Source organism: Hemicordylus capensis, chromosome 2 (assembly GCF_027244095.1).
Source record: "Hemicordylus capensis ecotype Gifberg chromosome 2, rHemCap1.1.pri, whole genome shotgun sequence".
Classification (NCBI taxonomy): Eukaryota; Metazoa; Chordata; class Lepidosauria; order Squamata; family Cordylidae; genus Hemicordylus; species Hemicordylus capensis.
The window spans coordinates 378,014,865-378,038,978 of NC_069658.1; the positions used below are offsets into that span (position 1 = coordinate 378,014,865).

Here is a 24,114-nt window from a genome sequence, read left to right on the forward strand (position 1 = left end):
TGTGGATTGCTAACTGGTTGAAGGACAGGAAACAGAGGGTAGGAATAAATGGACAGTTTTCACAATGGAGGGAAGTAAGAAGTGGGGTCTCCCAGGGATCTGTACTGGGACCAGTGCTCTCTGTAATTTGTAGCAGTGTTCTTGTTCATCAGTGATCTAGAAGCTGGGGTAACCAGCAAAGTGGCCAAATTTGAGATGACACTAAACCATTTAGGATAGTGAAATCCAAAGCAGATTGTGAGGAGCTCCAAAAGGATATCTCCAAACAGGGAGATTAGGCAACAAAACGGCAAATGCGGTTCAATGTAATCAAGTGTAAAGTGATGCATATTGAGGCAAAAAAACCCAACAGCGCATATACAATGATGAGGTTTGAGTTGTCAGTGACTGACCAGGAGAGGGATCATGGGATCATGGTGGACAACTTACTGAAAGTGTTCTCAGTGCATGGCAGCTGTGAAAAGGGCAAATTCTATTCTAGGCATCATTAGGAAAATTAAAATGCTAATATTATAATGCCCTTATACAAATCTATAGTGTGGCCAGATTTGAAGTACTGCATAAAGTTCTGGTCACCATATCTAAAGGAGGACACTGTAGAACTGGAAAAGGTGCAGAAGAGGGCAACCAAGATGGTCAGGGACCTGGAGCACCTTCCTTATGAGGCAAGGTTACAGTATCTGGTGCTTTTTAGTTGGAAAAAGTGACCACAGGGAGATAAGATAGAGGTGTATAAAATTATGCATGGAGTAGAGAGAGTGGACAGACATCTTTCTCCCTCTCTCTCAACTCTAGAACCAGGGGTCAGCCCATGAAGGCTGGGAAATTTGGGAGTGACAAGGAAGTACTTTTTCACACAACGCATATAACCTATGGAATTCTCTGCCATGGGATGTGGTGATGGCCACCAACTTGGATGGCTTTAAAAGGGGCTTAGACAAATTCATGGAGGACAGGTCTATCAATGGCTACTAGTCTGTTGGCTATAGGCTGCCTCCAGCCTCAGAGGCAAGATGCCTCTAAATACCAGTTGCAGGGGAGCAACAGCAAGAGAGAGGGCATGCCCTCATCTCTTTCCAATGGGCTTCTCAGAGGTATCTGGTGGGTCACTGTGTGAAACAGGATGCTGGACTACATCCAGCAGGGCTGTTGTTATATTATGTTCTTATGCCTTTGTTGTCCCCTTTCAGGTGATACTTTGACCTTCTTGAAAACTGTTTCTAAAGATTTTGTGAATGAACATCCCTGCTACTCTCAGACTGCCTGAGATGGCAAGTCCAGCTATCAGCCCTGACTCTTCCTCCCATGAAGCACTTTCTTCTGTCAATTCCATGCCTGCATGTTCACCCACCTCTGATTCTGAGAACCTGAGCCCAGATGAGCTGGAGCTACTAGCAAAACTGGAAGAACAAAACAGGTGAGAGAGGCTGAGTTCTATTGCTGTCTGTCGCAGAGTCGCGTCCACCAGTAACACATATATGGGCAGTCTAACTCAACTATACAGTATAACTAATCCAGACTTTAGCATGCCTAGTGTTGTAGGGAGTCTTTATACAGAAATGATGTGGAACTTTGAAATCTACCTGAGTTAAAGCACAAGCCTCTGCATGTTTACTCAGACATAAGTCCCATTGTATTCACTTACTCCCAGGTAAGTGTGCATACAGAGGCGTAACTAGGGAAAACGGCACCCGGGGCAAGCACTGAAATTGCACCCCCCCGCTGCGCCCCCCCCACCGCCGCCCCCCAGCATACATCTGACTGACACACATGTTTCAGAAAACTGTTATTTTAAAAATTACAAAAATTACAAAAATTACCAAAAAATTCAAAATGCGATAAATAACCAAAAACGCGATAAATACCAAAAATGCGAACTCTCCCTCCAAGTAGCCCAGAGTGGTGCACTACATACTTAGGTTTTTCCTCACAAGCAACAACGCTGTGGAGTTGGCTTGTATCTCAAACAACAGAATTATGATGCAATGATTGATGATACACACCACATTATACTTAGGTTTTTCCTCACAAGCAACAACCCTGTGGAGTTGGCTTGTATCTCAAACAACAATGATTGATGATACACACCACATTATACTTAGGTTTTTCCTCACAAGCAAGAGACAATCTCCAAAGGTCCTGGCATATAACCCCCTCCCCATTTTTCTTGCCAAACTTTGTGTCTTTAGCAGGATACCACAGGAACTTGTTAAAGCTAACACTGCAGGTTTTTCTGAGATGGAGCGGTTATAGGAGCACTTCAGCGTAAACTGAGATCACAAGGCAAGCTTTCACAGTGCAAAAACGAGCATGCCAGCAAGCAGAACTCATGGTAAAACTCCCTTGAAACACCTTGTAACAATGCACAGGCAGCTATGTTACACTGCTTGAGTCAACTCACACTGCTGTACTACCCAGGCTGTGGGAATTGACTCTCAGTTCCATATACATGCATGCATTTAAGACTGAGTGCCAAAGAATCTTTATGATTGTTTTTCTTTCTTTTGGGGCGGAGAGAGGAGCATATAATGCAAACATTAACACCTTTTAGGCACCTGAGACCATAGTTGGGCAGCTAAATAAAAGCCTGATTCTTTAATATGTTTTTTTTTTCCACATGTGGCTTCTGTAGTTTTTGCAACTCATTCTCACCCTGACACTTGGTCTGCTGCTTCCACCCGCCCGCCACCGAATCCTTTCTTCCGTGCCGGGTGTCCGTGTGTGTCCTCGTTGTCCTGCCTGCGCCTGCTGCAGTGCAGCCCCAGCAACAATGCTTTCCTCCGTGACGGCGACCGTGCCACCACGTGCAGGCGAACAGAGGAGGACGGACGCACCGCACGCATGCGCAGCGTGACTTGGCACGCCGGCCGAGTCGCGCGTGCGTCACTGACTAGAGACCCTCTGGCTGGCAAGCCACTAGAGGGCCTCTTTCTGGCTGTTCCAGACTAAGTGAGCGACGGAGCGAGCGAGCCTCAGCCAAGGGCAGGCGCAGTGAGCAGCATGAAAGGCGCCCGCCGCTGCCAAGCCAGGCCACTGACTGGCCGCCAGCAAAGCAATGGGGGGGCGCGGGTGGCGCGGAAGGGACCGCTCATGGGGAGGGGGCGCCGACGTGCTCCCTTGACTGCTGCAGTGCTGCTGCACTGAGCAGGAGAAATGTGTATTTTAAAAAATGGGTTTTTTTTTAAAAAAAATTTGGTCATGGCGGCGCCCCCCATGTGACCCGAAAAGATGGTGCCCGGGGCACGTGCCCCCCCTGCCCCCCTATAGTTACACCTCTGTGTGCATAGGATTGCAGGCTTACTGTGGTGATAACTTACCTTATCAGGTGAGTGAAGTAGACTGACTTTGAATATACATACACATCTGGGTCGTAATTTTAAAAATGAGTACTACAGCTGAGAATGCAAAAACACATTTTGATAGTTGGGGTACTGAATTTGAATATATAACTTAAGTTTTTCCTGGAGCATCATGGTACGAAGGAACATACTCTGAGCATCAGAATATTATTCATTTATTTATTCATTCATTCATTTATTAAATTTATATACCGCCTAGTACAGAAATCTTTAAGCAGTGTACAAAATTAAAACATAATATAAAATATAACACATTTAAAATTCATAAAAATAAAAATCATAATCGATAAAAACACATTAAAATTTAAAATTTGGTCTCAGTTGAAGGTCTGGGAAAATAGGTATGTCTTCTGTTAAAAACAAACAGAGAAGGAGATGCTCTTATTTCTGTAGGGAGCACGTTCCAAAGCCCTGGGGCAGTGCTGACAATGTGCTGTCTTTCTCTGCCCCCACTCAAAACTGCTTTGTGTTTAATGACTTTTTAAACCGGACAAGTGAACTTTGCTATAGATTTTGACAATAATAATAATAGCAGCAGCCGCCGCTGCCACTGCCAAAAATTGGTGGGACCATAAAATTGAAAAAGTTGAAGAAAATGAAGATGTAAAAATATTATGGGACTTCCGACTACAAACAGACAAACATCTGCCACACAATACACCAGATATAACTGTATTCTGTATAACTGCAGAAGAGAAGAAAAAGAAATAGGAAAAAATCACAAAATACAAAGATCTACAAATTCAAATTGAAAGGTTGTGGCAGAAAAAGACCAAAATAATCCCAGTGGTAATTGGCGCCCTGGGTGCAGTTCCAAAAGACCTTGAAGAGCACCTCAACACCATAGGGGCCACAGAAATCACCATCAGCCAATTACAAAAAGCAACTTTACTGGGAACAGCCTATATTCTGTGACTATATCTATAACAGCAACAACATTGACAATAAAATTCTGGCATCCCAGGTCCTTGGGAAGGACTCGATGTTTGGATAAAACAAACCAGTCAATAACACCTGTCTGACTGTGTAAATAAATAAATAAATAAATAAATAATAGTTGTTGTTGTTTCATTTTATATCCTGCTCTTCCTCCAAGGAGCCTAGAGTGGTGTACTACATACTTAAGTTTCTTCTCACAACAACCCTGTGAAGTAGATTCGGCTGAGAGAGAAGTGACTGGCCCAGAGTCACCCAGCAAGTCTCGTGGCTGAATGGAGATTTGAACTTGGGTCTCCCCAGTCCTAGTCTAGCACTCTAACCACTACACCACGCTGGCTCTTCAATGAATGCCTCTTCCTTTCTTCAGAGATGGAAAGCTTTTTGTTGACTGTCTTGCCTATGGAGATACTATGTGAAATGCTAGGGGTCCTGACTCTTCACAGAGTTTGTATGAAAGAACTTAAACTTCAGTTGAGTTGGCAAATTTATACATATTTCTCTGTGGGTATGAAGCTGCCCACTCAGTTGATGTAAGTGGGGAGACTCCCTTGTGATAGCTTCATTTGGCCCTGCAAAGATCTGGGTTGATCTAAAATCTAACTTGTTTAAAGGACTGGTATTTATCACTAACTCTGATCATTTCCAGACTTCTAGAAGCAGATTCTAAGTCCTTGCGTTCCATGAATGGTTCACGAAGGAACAGTGGGTCCTCTTTGGTCTCCAGCTCTTCTGCCTCTTCCAATTTGAGTCATCTTGAGGAGGATACCTGGATTTTGTGGGGGAGGATTGTCAATGAATGGGAAGAATGGAGAAAAAAGAAGGAAAAGCTGCTGAAGGTGAGGCAAGTGGCTGGCTGGAGATAAGGGTGGGGTGATAAAAAAAAGCATATGGCCGCCTTCCCCCACCCCAAGCGATATGCCTTAGTAGGTTTCTGCAATTATTTCCCCTACTGTACATCAGTCTTGGATTAGGGCATCCAACAATATGAGGGGATTTTTCTTAAAGTACAGAACAAAACATGAATTTATTATTGGGGCCAGAGTACTGAAAGGACAGAAACTTATGCATAGGAAATTGTGGTGCAGTAAGCTTACAGAAGCAAAGACAGGGAACTGGATGGGAAACAGAATTTAACCCTGACAGCTGATTGGTTAAAGTATCAAAAGTTTAATTTTCTCATTTAACACTCAGACCGTTAGAGTTCTAGAGGAACCTCTTGAGCATGTATTGATCCAAATTCAGGGACTCATTACACTAGGCTAATATGCTGAGATCTTGATCACAGGGATAATTGCATTGTCCATCCTTTCTCTAGTTTATGCCAGAGGTTTAAAATACTCTTTATAGTATAAAGTGGAGTTACAGAAAAGACGAACTGTAGAAAACTATAATGTTGTATGAAGGTGCCTTATACAGAGTCAGTCTGACAAGACAGAGGTTATGCTATGCTTTCCTGCGATCTACGCTCAGTAGAGGGATTGCTCTAATCCCAATTTAGGAGCACACTGCTCCTTCGAGGTAGGCTGCCACTGGTTGAAGACTACTCTAAAGCCATTGACCAGGTCTAGACACGGCTTCAACAACCTAGGAACCTGCCATATACAGAGTCAGAACATTGATCCATCTAGCTGCTGCTGCTTCTTTTGTTATGATTTAATGTGTAATTTATTTGTTGTATGTATTAATCCTCTGTTGTGAGTCGCTCAGAGAACAATTTATGGGGTGTCTAACAATGTTTATTATTTTTTATTATTATTAGCTCAGTATTGTCTTCACAGACTGGCAGCAGCTTCTCCGAGATTATAGGCTGCAGTCTCTCTCAGCCTTGTCTGGAAATCAAGAGCCAAAACATTAAACTGAAAATAGCTTCTAAACAGCTAACTTTAGCTTCCTAGTTCTTCAGAAGGGTGCTGAGGCACTCCAGACCTTAACTGTCCTTGAGTCATTTTAGAATTGTTGTCACAAGTCAGATTGCTTCAACATAGGGTTGGTTTTTTTGCCTGAGAGACCCAGAGAGAAACAGGAAATAAGATGCATAGCTCACAGGGTTGCTTGTAGTAGCAAGCATGAACTATGCTAAGCAGGGTCTGCCCTGGTTTGCATTTGAATGGGAGATTACATATGAACCTGTCTGGCTTGGGACTTACAGGCACTGTGTGGCGCAGCAGGGAAATGCTTGACTCACAAGCAGAATATTGCCAGTTTGAATCCCTGCTGGTACTATATTGGGAAGCAGCGATATAGTACGATGCTGAAAGGCATCATCTCATAATGCATGGGAGATGGTAATGGTAAATTCCTCCTGTATTCTACCAAAGAAAAGCAACAGGGCTCTGTGGTTGCCAGGAGTCGACACCGACTCGATGGCACACTTTACCTTTACAGCCAGAGTCCACACAACCCACCTCTAGGCAAAAATATATTATTAAAAACAATTTAACAGTAGTGCATGACATTACGAGGCACAGGGAAGAGTTTTCAAGTCACCCTTTTGAAGCAGACTGAAGCCACTTCTAAGTATATGAAATTTATTAAGAAACAAGGGTTGCACACTAAAGGAATTGGGGGTGGAAATAGGGGAAACTGGAAGTAAAAAAAGGCACACAGGAATTCAAAAGAAAATACAAAAACATTAAGTCTCTAGCACTGAGTTTTACCTTAGTCTAGCAGTAGGCAGGTCCTTGGCTGAGAGAGCATTAATCTCTACAGCTTCTTCCCTGGAACACCTGCTAACAGATGGAAAATGGTGAATGCTGGCCAAGCCTTTGACCTCTGTTTTTATAGCCATTATGGAGGGGGAAGGCTGAACTCCTCTTCCCAGTATAGATGGGAACTTACACTCCACCCCAAGTGCTCTGAATGGGGGACATTCCTTCCTTTTGTTACTGAAAGAACAGTCTCTTACTTTTGTCATTGAAGGGACGGAACCATCAAGGTACAGCCCTAAACCCTTTTCCACAATAGGTAACCAGACTCACCTTTAGACATGTAAGTTTAGGTCCATTAAGGAAGAGGAACCTCCAGTTTGAAAGGGAATCAAATCCCAACTGGCCCAGGCCTTTTCATTGGACCCAGGCGGGTTCAGCCTACCTTCCCCGCAGACGATCTCCTGGTCCTCCCTGGGCGGGTGAATCTCCCTCCAGATGAGTGGCAGCTTCCCCTTCAGCTCACCCGGCAGCTTGGGGTCAGGGTGCCGGGACATGCCATTGTGCATCACCCTGCCCCCGGGAGTCCCAATAATGCACCACGTGAGTGTGCAGTGCATTACTGGGATTCTCCCTCCCCACAAATGTGCTGGCTGTGGCTGCACACATCTGCAGCAGACACATGATTTAAAAAAATGAGGTCTTGGGAGCACTTGCTCCGTTAACCTCACTTTAGAAAAAGGCTGCTTAGGCAGGTTTGCTGATGTGTAGCCACCGGGACTGAGCCTGGCATGAGCGTGCAAAACCAGGCTGGGCTCCCTTATTCACATTCATGTGAATAGCCTCTTTATCTCCTAAGATTCATGACTTTGCCCTGTTTCCAAAGCTGCTCTAGGCCAAGTAGACCTGATCGGACTGATAGTGTGAAGCTCAGTATGAGAAGTTTACTCCTGTGGGTGGTTTTAAGTTTCAGGTTATTCGTGTTATATGCCAGAAACTGTACTACAATCCAAATAGAGTATCTAAAGTAAGTCCAACTACTAACAATTCCAGTTATCTTATAATAGCTATATGGACTCTGGATAAACTTAAAATAGTTTCTTATGTGAATGGGTTAGGGTGCACAGTTAAAAGAACCTGGGTTGAAGCAGTGTTGAAAAAAGAACATCTGATCTTTCTCCAAAAAATGCACCATAGTGTCTGGTTGCAGAGTCCTAAAATATGCTGGGTTTGGAGAAAATTCTCTGAAGCTGGCTCGTCTAAGTCACAAAGGGTTATTGTGATAATAGCAAAAAAATGTCCTTTTATGGTGCAAAATGTACTCGGTGACCCATGGAATAGATATGTCCTGGTAAGGGGCATTCAGTGGAGTTATGCATTAACTTTGGCATATTTCTATTGCCCTAACAAACAGCAACCATTTCTCATGGATTTCTTAGACAAATTGGAAGACTTACATGGGTCAGTGATTCTTGAAGGGAATTTAAACCATTCTTGACCCTAGACTAGATAGAGGTGGATGCTCCAACCTCTCAAACAAAATATGTCTTTAAGAGACCATTAACAAGCATGCCTTATTTGATATTTGGAGGGAGCACAACACGGGGATCAGAAACTATTGATTTTACTCTAATAAACACACAACATATTACAGTATTGATCTCTTGCACTCTTCAGCTGAAATATTACCTAAAAAAAATTCCAGGACATTGAAATAGGTGTTAATTCTGAGGTGGGTCTCACAGTCAATGAGACCCGCCTCCAGAGGGTTTTTGGGGAGAGTGGGCCTTAGCCACTCTCCCCGCAGACGAGCAGCAAGCCTTGCCTGGGCAGCCACTGCGGCCGCCCACACGACAGCCAGCTCCGTCAGAGCCTGTGGGGGCTTGGGAGTTTGGGGGCCGCACGGCCCTATGGAAGCTCCAGCATGCCCTGTGCAAGTGCGCAGGGCATGCTGGAGAGACCCCCGAGCCGGGAGGCTGCTTTTAAGCCTCCCGGTCAGGGGTCTCCTCATGAGTTGCCGTGGCATGGAGCCGCACTGTGGCAACCCACTATTGTAGAGCCCGGGTTAGCGGAACGCTCGCTCCGCTAACCTGGGCTTAGGGCGGGGCTACTTTAGCAGGTGACCTGCTTAAGAACCACCAGGCTCGCAGCCGAGCCCAGTGGTTCTCTCAATGGGAGGAAATCAGGCTAGCCTCCACTAGCCCGATTTTCTCCCATCGTGTGAATAGTCTCACTGTCTCCAACCATGCCCATATTTTGGCTTCACTAACTCTAAGAGAAACAGAGCCACATTCTCCAATTTGGCATCTTAGACACTACCTGCTTCCTAAAAGTGTGGTAGTTAACAAGCTCCAAGAGAACTTACACTCCTTTTCTTTTTTGTAAAGAGAGAGAGAAAATTAACACTCCACCATATCACAAGCACTATTGTTGGACATGATGAAAGCAGTTATGAGGAATTGCTTTTTCAAGAAACTAGTTTCTTGAAAAAGCAACAAGCAGTTGCTAAGTAGACTTTGTTAAAGGTGATAGAGGAATTAGAAAAAGCTCATAAAAGTATAAGGAATCAGAAAATCTACAGGAAATTGTGTGGGAAGAAGGCAGAATCAAATGCATCAGAAGTAGATGAAATACAAATACAACAATATTTATATTTATATACCACTTAAAGGTGGTATATAACAATGGAATTTTATACACAAAATAATAAATACACATGGAGAAACATTTTGTCTTTCTGTCGATATTAATGCAGAAATATCAATAGAAATTACTGCATTTCTATCATTTAGTAATGCATTCACATTTTTTGGTGAATTATATATTCTTCCACTATTCCAAACTTAAATCACATTGAAGCCTTAATAAGAAAAATAACCGTTAAACCACTTACTAATGAACATAATCAATCTGTCAACATGCCAATCTCAGAGCCAGAAATCAAACCTGCAGTAGATAAGCTAAAAAGAGGTAAAGCACCTGGGCCAGATGGCGTAGCATGTGAATTTTACAATTTGTTGAAATTCTAATCCCTTATTTGAAATCGCTGTTCAACAGCAGTGTGGAAGGGACTGTGATCCCAGGGACGTGGAAGCAATCTAGAATAGTTGTTATACCTAAGCAAGTCAAAGATCTCTCATCTCTGAAATCATATTACCCCACAGTATTATTGAACCAGGACTTGAAAATTTTGACTGTTATCTTGACAATAGGATCAACCTTTTCATCACAAAGTACATTTCTGAGGACCAAACAGGGTTCATGCCCAATTAGCGAATAGCTGATGCATTAGATGTTCACCCAGTGTAATTAACTATGGAAACAATAGCAAATGCCTATTTCGTTCTTGTCTTTAGATGCTTTTAAAGCGTTTGACACCTTGGAATGGCCATTTTTAGTCAAGCTACCAAACAAACTCAATTTTGTGGATAAATTCTCAACAGTCAATTATATGTCAAATCAGAGGCAATTATACATACAAGTGATCTAGATTCAAAACCAGTCAAGCTATATTGGGGTACGAAGCAGGGCTGCCTTCTTTGCCCAGTGCTTTTTGCCATTGCAGTTTAAGTACTAGCTGACTTAATTAAAAATGACCCCAAAATTAAGGGAATTCAAATCAATGGTAAACATGCAATCAGCTTATTTGCAGATGGAATCATATATATTTTTCTCTAATCCATGGGAAACAATACTAACAGTAAAGAACATTAACACTTTACAAACAAACTTCTGGTCTAGAAATAAATTATCAGAATTCAGAACTTATATGCATCAACATCGGCATAGAACAAAAAAAGGAAATTGCAGCAAATGTCTCATTTGAGCTTACAATATCTAGGGCTGATTATTCCAAAAGATCTAGAGCAATTAAACAGACTCTCTTTTCCAACAAATCAAATAGGATATTAAAAATTGGACTTGGCTGAATCTGTCCTGGGTAGGGAGAATATCAGCCACACAAATGGTAGTTCAGTCCAAATTTATTTTTCTTTTTTCAAACATTGCTGATTTGGATCCATTCCAAATGGATAAAAGGTGGCAGGGAACACTTGAAGCTTTTTGTAATAATTATAAGCAAGAGTAAATAAAAGCTCACCATACAGGCATCCAAATACGGGTGGATTCAGAGTCCTCAAACATAAGCTTTATTTGATGCCTTCCAACTGAACCAATTCATTCATATCATTCAAAATGATCAGGTGATCCCATGAGTTTCTATTGAACTTCAGAAACTCAAACAATTTGAGCTCTCCCATTTAAACAGGTCACTGAATTAACAGGTTTTGAGTAACCCCTTCTTGGCCACCACACTAGGAATCTGGTATCCCTGGGCTAAGAAATTGGCATCACCCACTTCACCACTTTCCCCTATTTTAGACCATCTTGTGTTTGCAGATCCAAGCAAATATCAACAATATGAGAAGTGGGAGTCAAAAAGGATTTATGGACTTAGGGACATTATTGAAAGAGAAAAGTCAATATCAGAGGCGAAAATTGATTGGCAACCAAGCTATTTGCATGCAGAAAATTCAAATCTGGTCCTCTGTATCCAAGTTGCTACAGAAAGGAGAGGCTGCTAGATCTTTGACCATCTATGAAAACGTGTTTAAACAACTAACAAAACAAGAGGGGTAGCTTTGCTTATATACAACATCCTTATTTCCAAATCCTTTGGTTCCTCGGAAGGACTAAAAGCAACATGGGAAACTGACTGAGGAACCTCTCTTGAAGATACTGAATGGGAAGCAGTTTGGCTGAAGCTACTGTTTAGAACCACATTGTCCAGATAAGGGAGGCAACATTCAAGATTTTACATAGATGGCATCTTACTCCAATCAAGATGTACTGGGTCACAAAAAGTGTTCCCCACTTTGTTGGCAGGGATGTAAAAACAGGGGTACTATTCTTCATTTATGGTGGGATTGCCCATACGTGAAAGGCTACTGGCAGCAATTTTTTCATATAATATCTGAAATAGTCCTACTCTGTCTTCAGTCTGATCCAGTGTTAATACTTTTATCAATTTACAAAGTATTCACAAAGATATACCTCATAAAGATCTAATAACTCTAGTTCTAGCAGCAGCCAAGATAGAGCCAAGCTTGCTGGCCTTGAAGAGAGAGGAAGCAACAAGCTTGTAGCAACATTTCCACAGCAAGGAAATAAAATAAATAATTCACCAAGAAAACAAAAGAGCAAAGAGAAGCTAGATCTGCTAGCGCTGGAAATCTCCTAAGGTTGGCTTTCTGGCTGGCTGGCAGTGTTTGTGTCTTTGCCAGAGGAGAAGCCTGAGTGGGGGATTCATTCATTCCAGGTGAGGGCCCCAGCTTGTGGGAGGCCTCACATTCCTGAGCTGAGTCAGTTTGACTGCTGGTTTTGAATAAAAGGCTTGGACCCGAGAAGCTTTGCTCCCAGGAACTTTACAAACAGATAACAAAGGAATTTTGCAGGAGTTTAGTGGGAGATTGGCGGGGAAAGCTGTGGGGAGACATACAATGCAAGAATAAGGTGAATACTACCCAACCTTTGTAATTTTCTTGGAGGACAAGAGTAAAAACCATTAATTAGCTGACAACTGTACCCAGTACCTAGCTTCAAACCCCATATACTCTCAATAGCCAGTAAAACTAGTTATGAAGGTAGAATGCCAGCAGGGGAGGAGCTGCTTCCCAGTGTATTGCACAGAATGTCACATGAATGACCATCTGCCTGAGGGGCAGAAGTTGTGGGTGTGTGCTTGGTGCCAAGAGCTTTTGGCTCTCAGGGAACGGGTTTGTTCCCTTGAAGCCAAGGTGGCTGACCTAGAGAAGCTCAGGGAGGCAGAGAGGTGTGTGGATGTGACCCTCAAGGATGTGGTAGAGACATCCCACTCCCATGCTGATGGTGCGTCTGCTGTCATGGAGAATGAGGGTCTCAGGGAAGGAGGACATCAGTCTGAGAAAGGGACGCCTTCCTTGAGTGATACACCCATGTCCTCTCGCACCGAGGATACTCCTTCAGGGAGTAGGGGCCTCTTAGTAGTGGGTGGTTCAAACATTAGGGGCATAGCAAGAAGGGGCTATGACCCATGTGTAGACCGCACAGTTACTTGCCTGCCTGCCTGCCTGGTGCAAAGGTTGCAGACGTCATGCTGCGTCTAGGTAGGCTGTTAGGCAGTGCTGGGGAGTAACATTGGGTAATGGGTAACATTACAAGGACTGAAAGGAAATGTGTTACTAGGGACATGCTATCATGTCCCTAGTAACACATTTCCTTTCAGTCCTTGTAATGTTACCCATTACCCATCGCCCTCCAGATCAAAGCGCTGAGGGTGACCTGGAGTTGGAGAAACAAGAGAGGCGTCAAAGAGAGACAGGGCAGTACGTGTCCCTACAATCAGGCTCTGTACCAGAGGACTGGAAAGTAGCCAATGTTACTCCAATTTTCAAGAAGGGATCCAGGGGGGATCCAGGAAATTATAGGCCGGTCAGCTTAACTTTGGTGCCGGGTAAATTGATGGAAAGCATACTAGGACAAAATTGTTAAGTATATAGAAGAACAGGCCTTGTTGAAGGAGAACCAGCATGGCTTCTGCAAGGGAAAGTCTTGTCTCACTAACCTTTTGGAGTTCTTTGAGAGTGTCAACAGGCATGTGGATAAAGGTGATCCAGTTGACATAGTATACTTGGACTTCCAAAAAGCTTTTAATAAAATTCCCCACCAAAGTCTCTTGAGTAAACTTAGCAGTCATGGAATAAGGGAACAGGTTCATGTGTGGATCAGTAACTGGCTGAAGGACAGGAAACAGAGTAGGAATAAATTGAACAGTTTTCACAATGGAGGTAAGTAGGAAGTGGAGTCCCTCAGGGATCGGTACTAGGACCAGTGCTCTTTAACTTATTCATAAACGATCTAGAAGTTGGGGTGACCAGCAAAATGGCCAGATTTGCAGATGACACTAAACTATTTAGGGTAGTGAAATCCACAATGGATTGTGCGGAACTCCAAAATGATCTTTCTAAACTTGGGGACTGGGCGACAAAATGGCAAATGCGGTTTAATGTAAGCAAATGTAAAGTGATGCACATTGGGGTAAAAAACACCAGCTTCACATATTTGCTGATGGGATCTGAGCTGTCGGTGACTGACTAGGAGAGAGATCTTGGAGTCGTGGTGGACAACTCATTGAAAGTGACATCTCAGTGCGTGGCAGCTGTGAAAAAAGCTAATTCTATGCTAGGAATCATTAAGAAGGGCGTTGAAAATGAAAATGCTAATATTATAATGCCCTTATACAAATCTATAGTGCGGCCACATCTGGAGGACTGCGTACAGCTTTGGTCACTGTATCTTAAGAAGGACATTGTAGAACTGGAAAGGGTATAGAAGAGGGCAACCAAAATGATCAGGGGCCTGGAGCACCTTCCTTACGAGGCTAGGCTACAGCATCTGGGGCTCTTTACCTTGGAAAAGAAGCGACTAAGGGGAGACATGATCAAAGTGTATAAAATTATGCATGGAGTGGAGAGGGTAGACAGAGATAAATTGTTCTCCCTCTCCCACAACACTAGGACCAGGGGTCACCCCATGAAACTAAAGATTGGGAAATTTAGGACCAACAAGAGGAAGTACTTTTTCACACAGCACATAATTAATCTAGGGAATTCTTTGCCATGGGATGTGGTGATGGCCACCAGCTTGGATGGCTTTAAAGGGGGCTTGGACAGATTCATGGTGATCAGGTCTATCAATAGCTACTAGTCTGGTGGCTGTGGGCCATCTCCAGCCTCAGAGGCACGATGCCTCTCAGTACCAGTTGCAGGGGAGCAACAGCAGGAGAGAGGGCATACACATACCTCTTGCCTGTGGGCTCCCCAGAGGCAGTTTTGGGCCACTGTGAGAAACAGGACGCTGGACTAGATGAGCCTTGTGCCTGATCCAGCAGGGCTGTTCTAATATTCCAGAGGTAGCTAAACACTAGAAATCCTCAAAGGGTCTATTCCAGTGGTTCCCAAGCAGGATTCCTCCAGATGTTGCTGAACTACAACTCCTAGCATCCCCAGCCACAATAAATTGTAGCTGGGGATGCTGGGAGTTGTAGTTCAGCAACATCTGGAGGAACCCTGCTTGGGAACTACTGAACTATCCACTGAAAATTGGTTCAATAGGGCTGGAAGATTACATTATCTGAAAAGCTTAGCCTATCAAATCATGTTAGCTAGAGGAGTAACAAGACAAGCTTTTGGAAATATAGTTTCCATTTATTGAATATGTCAATAAGGGATGGTCAGTCTCCCATCAAGTTGCACCTGCATGCTCAACAACCAACAATCTCCTCTTAACACTGGACTTGTGTATAACCTCAAACGGCTTTCAATTTCTGGCTTATATTTGAGTTTCTTATTTTCCATTGTTGCACAGTTTTTACATGTGCTGTATTTGATGAAAATAAAATAATAAATTGGGTGTTGGCTTTAAAAAAATTAGCTACACTGACTGGTGGCAGCTGTTCAGGGTTTCAGATGGGGGTCTTTTCCAGTCCTACCTAGAAATGCAAAAGATGGAACTGGAGATCTTCTGCACGCAAAGCATGTGCTTGCTCGCCGAGCTACAACCCCTTCTCTCCTAAATTATTTCTTCTGCTTTTCCCCCCACAGGAGCTCATAAGGAAAGGAATTCCTCACCACTTTCGAGCCATTGTTTGGCAGCTTCTATGCAGTGCCACAGACATGCCTGTGAAGAATCAATATTCAGAGCTTCTGAAGATGTCCTCTCCTTGTGAAAAGCTGATCAGGAGGGACATTGCCAGGACATATCCTGAGCATGAGTTTTTTAAGGGACAGGACAGTCTGGGCCAAGAGGTCCTCTTCAATGTCATGAAGGTAAATAGGAGTCTTTGAGACTTGCTTGGAAATTGGCATCCAGTGTTTGAGCCTTTAGACTAGAAGGTTGTCTCATGGATCAGGGATTTCCAACCTGTGGGACTCCAGATGTTGCTGAACTTCAACCCCCATCATCCCCAGTTATGGGCAATAGGGGGCAGTTGTCCCCCCTGGATTGAGTTCCCATGGAATTCAATGGAGCATACTCCCAGGGAGGGGGATATTGGATTGCTGGCTTTGCCCCCCTCAACTTGCTTTCCAAAGGGAGTTTTCTGGGCTGCCCATAGTTCAGAAAGTAACACCTCAGATCCTATATATCCTTGCTGCTTATTTAAAAAAGACTAGAGTGCTAATTAGTTGATGTCTGGCCTTGCAGATGGAACTAAGACCATACAGCTTTCAGTTTTTTTGAAGGGACAAATGGGGAAGTAGAAGAGTGACATGTTCTAATATCTGCAATAATTAAATAATAATAATAATAATTAATATCTACAAATTGAAATTGAAAGGCTGTGGCAGAAAAAGACCAAAATAATCCCAGTGGTAATTGGTGCCCTGGGTGCAGTTCCAAAAGACCTTGAAGAGCACCTCAACACCATAGGGGCCACAGAAATCACCATCAGCCAATTACAAAAAGCAACTTTACTGGGAACAGCCTATATTCTGCGACGATATCTATAACAATTGACAATAAAATTCTGGCATCCCAGGTCCTTGGGAAGGACTCGATGTCTGGATAAAACAAACCAGTCAATAACACCTGTCTGACTGTGTAAACAAGAAATAATAATAATAATAATAATAATAATAATAATAATAATAATAATAATAATAATAATAATAATTCAATTTCTATATCATCCTTCCAAAAATGGCTCAGGGTGGTTTACACAGATAAATAACAAACAAATAAGATGGTTCCCTGTCCCCAAAGGGCTCACAGTCTAAAAAGAAACACAGGATAGACACCAGCGACAGTCACTGGAAGTACTGTGCTGGGGGTGAATAGGGCTAGTTACTCTCCCCCTGCTAAATAAAGAGAATCACCATGTTAAAAGGTGCCTTTTTGCCAAGTTAGCAGGGGTTATGTAGGGATATCATCAAATAATGAAAATAGGCTTAGAAAACACAATTAGTATAGCAATAAAAATGAGGCAGATTTTCTATATTAGCATTTCTCCTTGCAATCTGAGCTTCAGTAGATCAGAGTTGCACATCTTTGGCTCCTACAGATGTTGAACTACAACTCCCATCATCCCTCACTGTTGGCTACTGTGGGGATGATGGGAGTGTGAGAGACAAATGCTTAATGTGCTCTGTAAAGCCAAAACATTGAGTGGAATTCAATCTGAATAATTCACTCTGAAAAATATTCTATTCTGCTGCAGAATGAGAAATGCACTGGCATTATATCCTACACAAACAGTAGAGGGTCAGGGTGGGGAGAGAATGTCCTCTTTGTCCCGAGATCTCAAAATATGGCCAGACTCCTCTTCCTAAATCTGTTGCCTATACTGTACTATTATGTCCTAAGAACTGCAGAGCTAATGATTTGGGGGCAGTGATGGGCCGCTTTGCAAATTATGCAGAGGCAAACCTGGTTTTGCCACACGTGTGCACTGTGCAAGTGTAGTGAATAGTGCTGCTCTTAGACCTTGGAGAAGTCACCTACACACAGGATAAAATGCAGGGGGCACAGCCTGAATTCCATGGAGGAATGGCAGAATAAAAATGCAAGAAATGAAATTCACCATAGAGAACAGTAGCTAATCACAGCTTCTTATAAAATGTGTGTGAAGAGGCATCTGGAACTGAGCATACTTCAAGGCATTTGTGTTGTATCTATTTATACAGCACTGTTCCCTGGTGGTTGGAGATTGTCTTGTTTGAACAACAAAAACCCTCTTCATGCTATTTCTTTTTTAAATTCAATACATTACATTGATTGTATTGAGATTGTGAGGCTGTTCTCACAAGCCACTGAGCCCAAGCTAGGGCTCGTGTGCAACACTGGGATTGAGCCCAGTACCGACACTGCCCGCCTAACCTGACTTTCTACCCCCCAGTTTAGCCGAATCGTCTGGGAGATTGCCACTGAGTTAAAAGGCTTTGACCCGGCCCACAGCCACTTCCAGTTGGTTCCCTCTAAGAGTTGTATCTGCAGGGTATGGATTTCTTCTATAGAAGTAGGCTGTGGTTCAGTTTCATTCATCATAGTCTCCAGATACAGCAGGGCTCCTTGAGGGTGGAACCTTACTAATTACTCCAGATCCCCTGAGAAGATGCCTTTCTCGATTTTGTCTTGCACTGTTCTTCACTCACTTCACTTCCTGTCTTCCATTCCTGGAGTGCATAATTTAATTTCTAAGAGGCAGCATTACTTGCTTAACCCCAGGCCCATTCTCAGCCTTGCAAGATTGCTCATGTCCCGTTCTAATTACTGAGATGTGCCATCTAATTCCTGGATGTGACTCTTTCCCCAGTCATGCTTGCCCTCATTGCCTGAGTACTATTGTCCTTGTCCAACTGTTCTTGTTATCATTCCATCCATAGCCTGTTGAGTTTTCCCTGAAATGCTTGATTCAATCACTTCTGTGTAGATAGGGATTTGAGTTACCTGGCCTGTATCCTCCTTCCAACACCCACCATACAATGTTGTATTAGATGTCTCACATGATTCACACTTCTAGACTTGCTTCTCCTCTCTCTTCCCTCACTCCTTGCTGATATTTGAGCCTTTATAAAGACTTGCATTCTGTGGCTTCAGAGTTGCTAAATGTCTCCTTGTAATTGTACACCTTAATTGTACTTCAGCTCACTGAGGCACTTGATTGGATGCTCAGTGAGTTCTAGGCATGCTAACTTTGGCTTTCTTTTGCTTAAGATTTCCATCTTTCTTTCAGGCTTACTCCTTAGTAGACCGTGAGGTTGGTTATTGCCAGGGCAGTGCATTCATCGTGGGACTTCTCCTAATGCAGGTTTGTGTAATTATTATTATTTATTTACACAGTCAGACAGGTCTTATTGACTGGTTTGTTTTATCCATACATTGAGTCCTTCCCAAGGACCTGGGATGGCTGGTGGTGGTGGTGGTTGTTTATTTGATTTGTATACCGCCCTTCCAAAATGGCTCAGGGCAGTTAATACTAGGCTAGATATTTACCACTACGAATGTTTATATACTGCTCTTCAACCAAAGTTCACAAAGCAGTTTACATAGAAAAAATAAATGATACATAAATAAGATGGTCCCCCATCCCTAAAGGGGCTCACAGTCACAATCTAGAAAGAAACGTAAGGCAGATACCAGCAACAGGTAATGGAGGGATGCTATGCTCAGGTTGAATAGGGCCAGTTGCTCTCCCCCTGCTAAATATAAGAGTATCACTACTTTAAAAGATGTATCTTTGCTCAATTAGCGGGTTCATTTAGCCTGAACCAAAGTATTAATAACCCTGGAACTAGACCATTTCAGTATCTTGGGGCAGATTATGTTATCTTGTTGCTTGAACCTTACTAGTCACTTGTTAACTACAAATGTTAACCAAGTTTGTTTGGTACTCTGATAAAAGTAGCAACATTAGTAGAAAAAAGCTTTTATTAGTTTGCCTCTGTTTTATTAAGTCATTTGGAAGTATCAAAAGCTTTAACTAGTGGCAGAACTATAAAACCCCAGACACCTAGATAGCTAATGCTACTGCCTAGGAATTTGAAATACTAACTGATTGCAAGGTTGAGTCCTTCAGTTGAGTCCTTTTAAATTTTGCTGGTCCATGTTGGGGGCATCTAGTATAGAAGGAACTGAAATGCAATGAGTGCAAAGTTAGTCTTCAGTTGCATTCACTGTAGCATGAGTGGACCTGTGTTTGGTTTGATATCAGCTAGGCCTTTCAGGGAATTTGTTCAGAATTCTGTAACTGCCATCTTGTACTAATGGTATCGGTACAGGAATAGAAATGCTTATGAATGCTGTTAATGATGTGTATGGAATTTCAAGTCACCATTATTTTAAACTGAGTTGTTATAGGCCCAGTAAGCCACCTTAAGTGGCGCAGCGGGGAAATGCTTGACTAACAAGCAGAAGGTTACTGGTTCGAATCCCCGCTGGTACTATATCAGGCAGCAGCGATATAGGAAGAGGCTGAAAGGCATCATCTCATACAGCGTGGGAGGAGACAATGGTAAACCCCTCCTGTATTCTACCAAAGAAAACCACAGGGCTCTGTGGGCACCAGGAGTCGAAATCAACTTGACAGCACACTTTACCTTTACCTTTATTCTGCACATGCCAATATAAAATGAGGATGTCTGATTTAGAGGAATCACTGCTAAACAGCTTGTTGATCAGGTATTACTACTGTTTTTGCATAGGTCAGGAAAGAATGATAGAAGTATCTTGCTCAGAAGTCATAACACAATGTACCAGAGAAGAACAGTTCTATAATCTGTTGAGAGGATCAAGTTAGTTGAAAACTAATTGTCATTCATTTTGTACTAATGACATTTGAGTCTGTGTTGCTTGCTGTGTATATCTTTTGTGTATATAGTGGCCAAGAGACTTCCTTGCACATTATCTGCTAAACATGGGCAGTTTAGGGTATGGAAACTGTCCTAAGCCAAATCGGACCATAAATCTGTCTAGTCGAGTGCTGTCTACTTTGGCAACAGCTCTCCCAAGGTTTGGGGCAAATGTCTTTCCCAGCTCTTTAACCTGGTAAAATGTGGAGTAGATGATGCTACTGTAAGGTTGATTTACAGCTGGTTGAACTGTACCCAGTGAGTACTCAATAATGTCTCCATATTCTCCTAGAAGTAGGCTTTGTGTGGAGTGCGACAAGGCTCTCTCTCTTGTACTGTTCAGTGTTGTTTAAATGACTTGGAGGGAGCAGAGGGGATGCTTATCAGATTTGCAAATGACATGAAGCTGGGGGAGAGAGCTAACACCTTAGACAGAATTAAGATTTAGTCTGATCTGGAGAGGCTCTGATATTAGGCCAAAACGAACAAGGTGAAATTTTATTTATTTATTGGATTTGTGTACCACCTTTCATTAAAAACAATCCAAAGGTGTGTTACACTATTAAAAGCATTACAAATCTATTAAACAGTTAAAGCAATATAGATATTAAATTTGAATATTTAAAATAATACAAATCTATTGAAAAAAGTCAGTGGAGACCAGCGTAATGTCCTGCATTTAGGTAAGAAGAATCATATGCACAGGTACAAGATGGGGGGCAGTCCTGGCTGAGTGGGACCTAGATGTCCTAGTGAATGGCAAGTTGAATATTATCCAGCAGTGTGAGGATGCTGCTGAAAAAGCAGATACAGTGTTAGGCTGCATTAAGCAAAGTGTTCAGATCATGAGAAGGAATCATTCCTCACTATTCTGAGTTGGTCAGACCTCATTTACCATACTGTGTTCAATTCTGGGCCCTGCATTTTGAGGGTGTTTGTAATGATCAGTCACTGACCAGCCCCTCCTTTCCCCTAAAGAGTTAACCGGGAGTGAACCCTGTCCTGACTGACAGACTGGTGAACTCCAGGGATCAGCCAACCAGCACACCAGGTGGCTGGGACCTAGAGGGCTGTTGGAGAGGAAGAAGGGTTTCTTTGTTAGCAGAAGGCTGGAGGTGAGAGAAGCACGGGCAGAAAGGCTTTGTGAGGAGCAATGGAGTTTTGCTCCCTAGTGGTCAAAGCTAGCCAGAAGATTTCTCTCATGGAATGACCTCTGCAGCTCCTTGAAAGACAGGAGGTCAGGAAACTTGAATCCTCTTTGGTGAGTTCAAGAAGGAAACCAGGGCTTTGGCTTCTGGAAGTTAGTCTAGGGGAAAGTTTTAGTCAAACCGTGCATTAGACTTTCAGTTTTCTTTTGTGTGTGTTTTGTACATCCGCGATACTGTTCTATGATGGTTTAGCTGTAAGCTTTTAAAGGTGCTTTTGTATTTTCCTACATCCATGTTCTTTGCAACTAGGTTACCACGATTTTTAAAATGTGCCACCCCAATATAATCTGTGGTGCTTTATGAAGTATTCTTGTAACCACTAAATATTTTTAACCTGTAACTAAAAGCTGAGAGAGCCTCAGACGGAAGCCATCTGCAGCATTTTGAATAAAGTGGAGTTTTTTTCCTTTTTGCTCTTTGCATTTTACAAGCTTCTTTGAGTAGATTTTTGGCTCAGGGAAGTGGGAGCTGGAAGGGGGTCAAACTCTGGTGAAAAACACATCCTCAGACATTCAGCAACTACCAGTTTTCTCACCACATGTAAGTTTGCTGTGGAAGGTTTTTGTATACTTTTCCAATAGCAAAGGAAGAGTTTTCCCTGGGATTTCCACCCAAGCCCGGGGGGATTTAAGCTCTGTTGATAAGTGGGTGGTGGTGACAGCCTTAGGACCTACCAAAATTACAGGCAAGTTTTGGGAGAATCCTTTGCCCAGAAAGCATAGAGGGGATGATTCAGCGTTTTCCTTCCCCCTCACATGAGCTTGCTCGGAGTCAAAGGTTGATAATCCGCTACAATGTTATACTGGAAGGGGTTCGGAGGGTGGCAGCAAAGATGGTGAGGGGTCTGGAAACCAGGTTCTAGAAGGAACAGTTGAAGGAGCTGGGCATGTTTAACCTGGAGGAGAATAGGCTAAGAGGAGATATAGTAGCACTCTTCAGATTACAAGGAAGCAGATCCAGACCAGGAAGAACTTCCTAATTGTAAGCTGTTCAACAATGGCACAGTCTGCCTTTTGCAGTGGTGGGCTCTCATTTTCTGGACGTTTTCAAGCAGACACTGGATAGCCATTTGTCAGGGATTCTGTAGCAGTTCCAGCACTGAGCAGAGGGTTGGACTAGAAGACCTCCAAGGTCCTTTCCAAGTCTATGATCCTCTGCATCACCACAGAGTTCTGGTCTTTTCCTGTTGCATTTTCTCTTTCAAAGTGGGGTCCACTGTGTGAAACTTTTATATACTTTTGTGGACTGCCTAGAGCCTTTGGGGTCAGGCAGTATATAAATTAATTAAATAATAATAAATGTGTCTTCCATTTTGACTGCCAGTACAGAAACCTTAGTTTTATCCCTCCGTTGGCTTTAGAGAAGCTAATAACCTGTCTCGTCTGACTCTAGATGCCTGAGGAAGAAGCTTTTTGTGTGTTCGTACGGCTGATGCAAGAGTACAGATTACGAGAGCTGTTCAAACCCACCATGGCTGAGCTAGGACTCTGCATCTACCAATTTGAGTACATGCTACAGGTAAAAGACCAGGTCTGAAATATGACACTTATTACTCTTTAAGTTTTTAAACTCTGCATTGTTTTTGATGGATAGTCTTTACTTTGGAAAAATTAAAACCTCTTGTGGGTTCAAAGAAACAATGAGGCTCTCCACACAAGCAGTGTGGAGAGCTGGATGGGGTTTGGCCCGCTCTCCCCGCAGACAATCATACAGCCCTCCTGGGGCGGCCAGATCAGCTGCCCACATGATATCTGGCTTTGTCACGGAGCCAGTTGGGGCTGCGGAGATCGGGGGCTGCCTGGCCCCCATAAGTCCCAGAATGCCCTGCGCGAATGCAAGGGGCATTCTGGGGAGACCTCCAAGGCTGGGAGACTTGTTGTAGCCTCCTGGTTGAGGGTCTCCTCAGGAGCGCCACGGTGACACATGATTAGATCAAAACAAAATAGGGTTAGCTAGCATTGTTCAAGGGGAAGGCTACTTTGGCGGGCTGGCCATCGTTGAACCACCGGGCTCGCTTGCAAGCCCAGTGGTTCTTACGATGGAGGAAAACCGGACTGGGCTCCCTTAGCCTGCTTTTCGTCCATCATGTGAATAGCCTTAATAAGTGGTACATAAAAGAACCCCAAATGAAACTCTCATTCTTGTTATATAGACAACTTAAACCATGAGGTATCCCACTTTAATTTAGTTTGCATAAGAAACAATAACTCTTCATTATTTCCACTATATAGATCCCAAATATTAAAATCCTTCCAATTACTCACACCTTAAAAATACACATGAAAAAATACATTCTTAAAATAAAAAGTGTATAAACATTATTTATTTTAAGAATTCCAGCTGGGACAATAAAAGTCAGTGTGTTGTAAATACAGCTCCATGGATATATCTTGAAAATCCATATGAAAATATCCACTATTTCAGAAAGGTTTCTCCAATAGTTCTTTACAATATGCCAAAATCCCATATAAAAAATATCAGGTGTTTGAGAAATATGTCCAGTAATTCTTTACCATGCGCCAGATACATTTTTGGCTGTTTCTCAGCCTTCTTCAGTGGTGTTGATTCAAAAAATTCTTCA

The 24,114-nt window shown here is 42.8% G+C and overlaps 1 protein-coding gene across 5 annotated transcripts in view; it reads left to right on the top strand.

Annotated features, from left to right (window-relative positions):
- Nucleotides 1-24,114, top strand: part of EVI5L (ecotropic viral integration site 5 like) — a 92,283-nt gene that overhangs the window by 24,238 nt on the left and 43,931 nt on the right. For all 5 annotated transcript variants that reach the window (XM_053293794.1, XM_053293795.1, XM_053293793.1 and 2 more), the window contains 5 exons: nucleotides 1,191-1,417; nucleotides 4,945-5,134; nucleotides 15,583-15,807; nucleotides 18,711-18,785; nucleotides 22,926-23,051. In XM_053293794.1, the coding sequence (XP_053149769.1) occupies nucleotides 1,236-1,417; nucleotides 4,945-5,134; nucleotides 15,583-15,807; nucleotides 18,711-18,785; nucleotides 22,926-23,051 (798 nt within the window). In that variant the 5' untranslated portion in view covers nucleotides 1,191-1,235. The remainder of the gene's footprint in view (nucleotides 1-1,190; nucleotides 1,418-4,944; nucleotides 5,135-15,582; nucleotides 15,808-18,710; nucleotides 18,786-22,925; nucleotides 23,052-24,114) is intronic.